The 9,978-nt window shown below is 38.7% G+C and overlaps 1 protein-coding gene across 1 annotated transcript; it reads right to left on the reverse strand.

Moving 5' to 3' along the window:
* Window positions 1–340: 340 nt before the first annotated feature.
* Window positions 341–9,630, reverse strand: LOC112468310. Its single transcript, XM_025037431.1, has 2 exons — window positions 9,044–9,630; window positions 341–943 (listed from the first exon to the last, which is right to left on the reverse strand). The coding sequence occupies exons 1-2, from the start codon at window positions 9,388–9,390 to the stop codon at window positions 514–516; spliced, it is 777 nt and encodes a 258-aa protein (XP_024893199.1). The 5' UTR covers window positions 9,391–9,630; the 3' UTR covers window positions 341–513.
* Between the last annotated feature and the right edge of the window lie 348 nt (window positions 9,631–9,978).

A 9,978-nucleotide genomic window follows, 5' to 3' on the forward strand; every position in this document is an offset into this window, starting at 1 on the left:
AGAATTTTCGTCGATAGAGTGTTACTATCATTAGTATTAGTATCGTTGGCTGTGAGGGTAAGAGTAACGTCGGCGTTTGTTTTTTTTTGAAGTAATAATAATAGTGATAGTAAATGTGTGACGTTTTTGAACAGGTGATTTTGCTGTTTTTGACGATGCTCCAAGTGTTGCGTTGAAAGTGTTCGATTTCGTTGGGAAGCTTTTGCTCTTCGGTCCGGCGAGAACGACAGGTGCAGCCTCCGCCAGTCAGGAGATTTCTGAGGTTCCGAAAGTTTCACGTTTGGTGATCGAGTGATCGACGATTGAAGCCATCTGGCGGGGGTGGAGTAGACTTTAGTAGAGAACGGAAGGTGGTTTGGTCCAACGAAAAAACATTGCTGCCTTTGGTCTTGAGGTTGATGCCGGAAAGTACGTACGATACTAGAATTCGCGGAGTTGTTTTGTGTACGCCTCGAGGAAGTCTCGTTCGAAGGCGCTCTCGAGTGTTGTGCAAGTCAAATAATTAAAATATCCTCAGGCTCGCCGGGTAGACACGTGAAAGCCTGTTTTCCCCTCTTGTATGCGAAAATGTATAAATGCGATAACTTCAACCAATGATGCGCGATAATTGCGAGAAATCCAACAAATCCCGTAGATGCAATAAACATAATAGACTGCCTGGTGGATGATTGAAGAATCGTTGCGACCGTCGCTCTTGATCCCCGACGATCTCCCACGATCATCGGGGAGAACGAGATCGCGCCGGATACATTCCTTATCCGTTTCGGTACCCGTTTCGGCTCCTCGCCGGATAGCTGGCTTCCGCCTGACGTCGGATTCCGGCTGCACCCGCCGATTTTGATCCTCCCGCGCCGTCCCGTCGACTGGTTGATGCCATGATTGATGCCCTGATTGCCCTTGATTGCTGCTGCCTCGTTTTCCCGGGCCGTCCGAGTGGTGAGACCTGGAAGGGTGTGAGCGTTAGCTACGAAAAAAAAAAATAACACACAAGGGCCGGTTGTTCACGTTTTTCCGTGCGTTGAAACTCTAATCTAACCGATATCTACCAAATGCTCTTTAGTGACGCTAAAATAAAGTAATCCCTTTGAGATTTCGAATAGTTATTAGTGGTGCGAAAAGTGTGCGTGCGGTCGTCGCCAAGCGTCGTTATTTTGAACTGCCACGAATACGGATGCCGAAAGGCGCTTTCACTGTTCTTCACTGTTTTGCGCTACTTTGTTTTTTGTCAGAATTCGCGAATGCCTCGTACGTTTATTGTTTCCCGACGAGCTTCCAGCACGGGTGAGGAATTTCGATCAATTTCGTTCAGTACAGGCGTATATTCTTCATATGAGGTTGCAATGACTGTGAATGATGCGATGATATTTTAGACTAGCATCCGTTTCTTTTTGTCTTGTCAGGAGATTTGCATTTTGATCAGAAGATACCTCGCGACGCTTAACTTCATGGTGAATTTATATTGTGCTCGGAAAATTTAGCTGTGCTGAAGAAAAAGGCATTGATGTAGAAAATTTACGACCATGCGGCTGTGATATGATGTTGAAAAGTCTAGTTTTTTTCCCTTGAAATTTGAAATTAGATTGAGAATCAACGTTTGACGGATATCCGGCAAATATCATTTTTGATAACTTCACATTTAGTTTTTCGGTCATAATGTTTAATCTTAATTTCTTCATGGACAGTTATTGGTAAATTAGTTTTGTATATCTTTAATGTGCTAAATTTTATCTCTATTTTTGATTAATTGTCACTGACAGACATAACGACGATTAAGTTATCCGAGAGAAAAGCTGTTTTTCTAGTTTTAAATACGTTCGCCTTTATAAATACTTTAAACGTATAAAACTTTAAATTCTATATCGAGATTCAGGATAACTTTTCCAGATTTTGTCATTTGAATTGCTGCATTGCTCGTGCTTTTGCGTTTACGAAATGAGCCTAGGACGTCTGTCTGCCGTAAATTCGTGTGTATACTTGATTTCTTAGAGCAGTTCGATCATTTGCCCAATAGATACGATTATCCCAAAGAACGATATTGTGCAAGCATCTTCATCTTTGAATGTTGAACGCAGTTTAACATCTACTTCGATTTTCACAGACATAAATGTGACCTCGAGCGTTTTCAAATGAATCTTATTTTTATTCTCGGCTAACGTAAAAGATTTCTTTCGATCGACTTTTTGTTTGTGAAACTTGTCTGACCTTTTCTAAAAGAATTCGTATCGCGTAGATAGCCAAGAAACGGCGTATTTAAGGGTCACGACATATCCGCGGTGTTATCGATGAGTCCGAGAGATATCCCCGAGAAGATCGACGAATTTCTTTGAAATGTTCTTATCAGCTACACTTTTATTACTCTTCTTACATTGGAACGATTATCGTGGAAGAATTTTGACTTGACATTTCTTTGCGAAGATTTGGAAGTTGCCGGAGAATATCTTACGATAACATAATCACAAATAAATCAATAGATCGCGTCGATGAGTCGAGATTGAAGTGGTTTTGAGGAATAATTTCGGAAAATTCTCCAAATGCCAGAGATTCGCGTTTCTTCTATCTTTCCTTTTTCCAGAAATGATGTTGGTACAATGATGTTGGTAAAGCACAAGCTGTTAATTTTTTTTGTGATTGTACATATATTTTGCAAGAAATTTTTCGGACGCTCGTGCCGTGCGGCTCCCGTGTAGAAATCTCAAAGTTTTTTCGTGGCACTTATACCGCTTACCACGATCCAACAAATATATATGATAATACGCACTATTGCGAGCAGCTGGTAGTAGCCTGCAGTCTTGAATGTAAAACGCGCGGCTTTCGCTAGCCGATCCGGTCGACAATATGTCAATTATACTCGCGCTTCTCGGAGGGAGAACGGAGGGTGGAGGAGGGAAGGACACGAGCGTGGAAAGTGTAGCTGAGAGGAACAGAGCAGAAGCGAGAATCAAAAAGACCTCGATGGTTTCCCTGTGTGTATATGTACAACCGGAACAACCGGCCCCGGAAAGACCGGAGAGCACAAAAAGAGGGCGAAGCGTGAATCGTGGAAAAGAAGCGTGGCCGCAAGAGAGGAAGACAAAGAAGTCGTGCTGTTGTACTGCTGATGCAAGATGCTGGACCGTGGGACTTGTAGGCATTATGAGTTAGTTAGCCCCTTTAGAGGTTTTCTCTCTCTCTTCCCTGGGAACGCGCATAAATCACGAAACGCGAGGGGGGCACGGGAGCTCGAGGTGACGAAAAATACCTTTGTACAGAATGTACGAAGGGCCGGGTACGTGAGGCGTATGAGGGACTCTCAAAGCGGAACTCTTTTTTTCTCTTTATTTTGTGGCTCGTTAGATTCTTGAAGGCCGCGCGACAATGCCAAAGCCGTGGCTCTTTGTTACGCGAGTCCGGCCTGCTTCGCGTTTTGATGCCCGGAATCTTTTCTTTCGCTAACGATCGCGGCGCGGTGTTTTTGGTGTTCGTCGTTTGGTGTTTGGCGTTTGTTCAGATCGTTAGAGTGGTCTTGACGGGTGGTTTTGACGACTGATCTTTGTCGATCTGTTTCGCAGGAAATTATCTTGAGCATTGGATTATGGCTCGATACGTTATACAACCGCGACGCGGTTGATTTCACGGATTATTCGGGTTCGCGTGAAACTGGTGATGAAGCAATAATCGAGCGTTCCATTTATTGGAACGTCTCATTTAAAAATGTCTCCTTGATAGATCACGATTTCTATAATTCTAACACGTCTTTCTCATAACTTGCAGTCGAGATTTTGCAATTTTGCAAATTGAAGAAAATCCGGCATGATCAACGGTTAGTCTCGCGAGATTATTTCTTCGACATCGTAAGATATTAACTAAATTGTCAATTTTTATATACCTGTATCTTCTTTCGGAAACAAAACAGATTCGCCTGGTCGTTTGATGATTTTTGGAAAAATATTTAATAAATCCAAAGATATTTTGTACTCGTCTGAAGCAGTCTAAATTATTTTTGAACCATTAACATACCGTAATATTTAGATTCAGGAATTTTGATTTGGATATTGTTGAAACAATTTTTATAAAACGGAGGAAATCTTTTTTTTGTACCACATTAAAAGCAACATCCAATCTCTGTTTGTTTCTATTGCGATAGCTATTGCTATGATTTCTTGATATTTTGAAAAATGCTTTCTCCACAAACGTGTGATTTTAAATGCAACCTTCACTTTAACTCGAAAATATTCTTCAGTCTTTGTCTTCTTGTAGTTTCCTTCATTCTTTGAATAAATCAAATCAGTTTCAAGATACTGCCACATTCGAAAAGTCGAAAGAGATCTTTCGTTTTAGCGTGTTCCTTAAAGCCAATAAATTTCTTCCGTTTTCTTTTTTTGTTGAAACAATAGGAATTATTTTTGAAACGGTATAGTGTCGATCAATTTTTGAAAACCCGAAGAGTCGTTAATGAGCTCAAATGTAATCGCCATTATTTCACTTATTGAGTTGCCATCATTGTTCTATTGCAAGTCCATATTTCAAATATGTTATTTTATTACGCGATCTTAATCTTACTCAACAGAGTATTAATGTAAAGTAATAGAGTACACAATAAGAACTTGGCAGGGCACAGCTTGTATCAAAGAATATACTGATTCGATGATGATCAAATAATGATTGAATGATTTATACAATAACGGGATCTATAAAAATGTTTTAATTCTATTTGAAGAAACCAATTTTATATGCGCGTTTTTCCCATAATACAACCAATTTCAGAAAAGTATCGTAACACGAAAACAGAGTAAATTTTTTTTTATCATTACGTACAGACGAATCTATACTTTTGTCATGTATTCTCATCTGTTGTAAGTAAATCCAGTTAGATAAATCCGGTTAGATTAATCCGGTTAGATAGATACGAGGATCAAATAGTTAAATCGGAAGTGGTACTGTATGTCGCAATATATGCGCGTGACTGATATTTCCAGTGATATATATAAACTCCTTTGGTTATATGGAAACACATTTAAAAGATCAATTCTTGCGTGTCGATGTATTCGGTGACCGAATCAATGCAGGGTTTATATCGGTTACGGTGTACGAGTGTGTGCTGATACGATCGACATGCTCTTTGCTTCCGGCGTAAGTATATGGGGAACAGTTAAACCGATTCCCTTCACCCTGATCGAATATGCGAACAGGTGAAACGACTGCCCGAACAGCATAATAAATTCCTTCGCGATATCTCGATAACATTAAATGCTTTTATTTATTTCAGTTGCAAAATAATTTTTAACATTGCCAATATTGTCACATCAGTAGTTCTCAATTTGGTTGCAAAGCTTATATAACTTTAGTGTAAGAACAATTGTATTGATTTTATTGTTATAAAATTTCTCTTCTTCTCTTTTTTTCTTTTAAATATCTTTTTCTATTAAATGGCTGATTTGGATGTTTTATCTGGAATAGAGAATAATTCTTTTTTGGAATGTCATAAATATAACTTTTTTTTATAATGCTGCTAAAACAGGATCTGTTGAAACTTGTATAACAATATATATATATTTTTTTTTGCTGAATTGATAATCTGTCGTTTCGGAACAGCCTCTGGATTTATCTCATATATGATTTTAAATAAATATATAATCCTTTATTTGTCAAATAACTTAAATTTGAATGTACACTATTAAGTTTAAATATCAAACATCTATTTTTCATCATTTTTATTACAAAAACTTTTCTTCGGTCAGTCTTACTGCTTGTAATAAAAAAAATTGTACGGATATCAGTTTTATTATTAACTGCATTTTTTCTTTTAGAAAACGTATAAAAAAGTATTGCTGCTTTAATCGTAAAAGGTCAGGTCAGAATATTCGCCAAATGCAGTAATAAAGTAAATCATAAATTTTTATAGCGGAAAAAAAATTTCAGTCCCGATGATTTTTGCATGATATATTGAAAACCCGAGTATTTAAATGCCTGTTATATATGTATATATTTCGATAATCGGATGCATATCTGTTTTGTGGCTTAAATAAAGATGTAGTTGTATTTGTTCTTTTTCTGGCGTATAAATGAAATATCAGTCCGAAGTTACATGATCTTTCTTTTATTAGATTACGACTAAAGAATTTTTTGTTTTACTTGTTATCATCAAAGAAACCTTATTACAAATACTTTGTCCGGTTTTACATCTTAATCATTCTTTCAAAATGCAGCAGCAAATTTGAAGTTTCTAATATGATTACTGCTTAAGGTTTTTGTTGGTCCACTATTTTACCCTTTACTTGTCCAGATAATATGATTTTGTGGCTCGTGAAAAAGTCTTGTTTTCTATCACGTTTCAAACGTCTTTCTGAATTTGTTTTATTTTGCAACAAAACTTGCTCATATTTTGAATAGCGCTTGTTTCGAAATTGGAATCGTGCAATGTGTAATCAAATTTTAACATACAATATCGATTATCTGCATATTGCCTAAAGTGATTATGCCGATTATTATCGATAACAGCAGAAAAGACAAGATATGTAATCATGTAAATAACAATTATCCAACAAATATTATCATATTCTATACTGCTATTGGTGAGATTTGAAGTGAATTTCTGTCAAGTTACTGTTCATAAAAAATACTATCGATTAATTAGTCGATTAATTAATTCCCGGAATACCGAGGTAAGCGACCGAGAGTAACGTTGGTCGTAAAATTATTCTGTAAAAACAGATTTCGTGATTGTTAAATAATTCCTGTATTTCATCTATTTTATCAAACTGATATACATTGTTCCTAATCGTCCACGCAAATTATCTTTGGTCGTATATTTATACATTCTCGTCTATAAATTGCATGGCATTCTATTTTATTAACGTTACCACTGCATTGATCCATTACAAACTTTTTAGTAGCAACAAATTTAAATAGAATAACTTCAAATCTTAACAATTAAACTTCATATTAACCGTAAAACTGTTGCGAGTGTGACAATCTCATAGGAAAAGCGTTTGTTTTCAAATTTGCAATGAGCATACGACAAATGTTCTCAGCTTGAGATTGAACGGCAATTTTAACCGGCTTAACGGGACAATGAGTTGGTAGAATGGAAATAAAAGTTTCTACGTGGATTATCTCGGACATTTGATATTGTTCGATGTCATTTTTGATCGTATCATATTCGGAACTAAGGATAAAGGAGAAATTTCACCTGCTTGAATCTGCACATTTTTTATTGAAACTTAACCCCCTATATTATGTTACGAAGTTACACGATAAAAATTTCGATAAACGACACCTTTCCATTTTATGTGAAGGTTCTCACGTTGTCTCCGTGTTACTTTGCGCAACAAACGATGTATCGACAATTTCTGACGTGCGGAACGTAATGCTTGACAGGATACAGAAGTGTCTACGCATGCAGATTTTTTGCGGGTTTATTAAGCAGCTGGTGGAAACTAAATAGAGTAGATCACACAGATTGAGTCGAGTCGGTACAGAAACAGCAGCTTGAAACTGAGAGTTTAATGCGCACGCACACGATGTGTTAAATTAATCGCATGCATTTCGTTAATTTACATACAAAACTAATTACACTGATGGATCTGTACATTTAACTGTTGATCTACGATCGACTACGAATGACTGCACGCCTACGAGCGCACTTTGGCCGCTCGTAAACGTGCACTATTAACAGCAAATGAAAACGTTCTGAAAATCTACAGATACAGGTGAGAGATAAGCTGAGAGGGTGTGTGATATCACTACTCGCAATCTCGAAACGAAGATTATCCAAATGACTTTAGTATCTCGGCGAGTCGCAAATCTCGGACGATACTGGAAAATTTGGATCAATCTGCCGCGTTGCCAAAATTAATTATCCGTAGAATTAATTAATTATCCGTATGAAGATTTCACGAAACGTTTTCTTGCAAGGAGTCATTCCGATTATGTCGGTAATAGTAATAATAATAATAATAATAATAATAATAATAATAATTTTCAACGGACGCGTGTGTGAGTAGTGATAACGCCGTTAACAGGAGAAGCAGTTTGAGGAGAGCGCCTATATTTTTAGACGAGTACAAATTTCGAAGGATCAATATTACACACAGAGCAATTTGTGATCAGACGTGAGAAAGATAAGACAAAAGCAGACAGAACTTTCGAACACAGCGGCGAAAAGGGGGATTAGACGAGCAAATTTCAAGTCACATTTTGGGGAGGGATATTAGTGCCTGGATAGAGTAGGTCCGAATGATCAATACGCGCGTAACTCGGTAATTTCGATCGTAGATTCACGCTATTCTGTCTCGCGAATTATCTCAAGACACGTCCGTCGCGATTAAATTTCACGTTAAGTCTCTCTTGGCACGTCGTGGGCGGTTAATTTTTCTCGTTTTCAGCAATTTGGCCGTTTTCTACCTGCCCGAAAATTTTCACAAAGTACTATCCGATAAAATCAGAACACCGTGAAAATAAAAAGAAAGGAATCCGCATATCTGTTCGTGACATCGCGCGTGAATCTAAACGCGCAATTAATCGCGCGGTTGGTTGAACGAACTGTGTGTCATGATTTTTGGAATTTAGCTCGAAATCAATTCAATTCGAATCTCTCGATATAAATTTCTCGAAGCGCGCTCGCTATAGCGAATCGCCTCTGGTGTTCTCATTTCCACGATAAATCGTACTGTATAATCGACTATCTCATTCGCGAAAAACTAAGCGAGTCGAGAAATTTGAACTTTCAGAATCTCACTTTGACAACGTTCGTCGGCTTCAAAAAGACGTGGCAATAAATTAGATTTTCTATAATAATCGCCTGTAAATGTACTTCTTTCAGAGCGAACGTTAATAGATGCAAACGTAATTTGGTTTTTGGTATAAAGTATGTAACTCGCCTAAATTTCCGCGTGCGATAGTCGATCGTTATTTGCGGAGAAGCGTAAAATTTCCGAGGTTTCACGAGGCAGAACGTCGAAGATCCGCGGGGCCGAAAACCTAGATTATAGACGACTTTTAGCGTAGTCTATCGAAGCACCAAGATCACGTGCTAGCCAGGACAAAAACCCGAAACTATACTCACCATCGTGGGTGGTAGACGCTCCGATCGGATCTGCGACAGAAAAATGATGGCGATCGCCGATTAGATGACGGCAGCCTACTTCCTCTCGTCTCCTCTCTTCTTCGCTCCACCGGATCCTCCTCGACCGTGACCGGGACGGTCGAACGGTCGAAGAAGCCGAGACCTCCTCTCCTCAACGTTGACCGTGACGCTCTGAGGTCATTGCAGGCCGAGCGGGCCCTTATATACTCGCTAGGCCCTTCGTTGCACGTGGTGGTTGATGGGGGCCCTTCAGGGGAGGCCCCCTGGGAAAACGGTTCGGCGCAACGTTCCTTTTCAGACATCCTTCCGCTCCCCTTCTCTGTCATCTTTTCCCCCTATCGCCGAGGGAGAAAAGAGATCACGAGACGAGACGGGAAGATCCTTGCTTCCGAACACGTTTGCTCCTTACCTGTTTCTGCACGTTAACGTACGCGACGGTTTCCTCTCCCGATACTCTCCACCGAGGGGTGCTGGTCACCCCCTGAAAATCCTAAAGGGGGGCGAACGGCCCAGGTGCCAGGCAGAAAGATAAACCGAGAGCTCTCGGAAATTTCTGCCAAATGGGATTTCTTCGCGACGGTAAATTCGAAATACTGTGCACGTGAAAAGTATCTCCAGGTGGAGTTGTCCAGGAGTGAGATTTATTTGGTTCACTTATCTTGTCAAAACTAAGATTCAGGAAGAGCACAAAGAGAATTTCCTAGCGGAACGGCATCAGAATCTCCAATCTTTAAATCATTTATATATATATGAAAGAGTAAAGAATTAATATTTGAAGTAATACAAAAGAAAGAGTATTCTTTGCAATTAAATAACGAGGCACTTATAATATTAAATCTATATTTATATTTATTCATATAGTATTGATCGAGAAATTTTAAATTTCCCAGTTAAATGCTTCAGATGTTCTCACA

The sequence above is a fragment of the Temnothorax curvispinosus genome, unplaced genomic scaffold (genome assembly GCF_003070985.1).
Source record: "Temnothorax curvispinosus isolate PA1 unplaced genomic scaffold, ASM307098v1 QBEX01018282.1, whole genome shotgun sequence".
In the NCBI taxonomy this organism is placed as follows: domain Eukaryota; kingdom Metazoa; phylum Arthropoda; class Insecta; order Hymenoptera; family Formicidae; genus Temnothorax; species Temnothorax curvispinosus.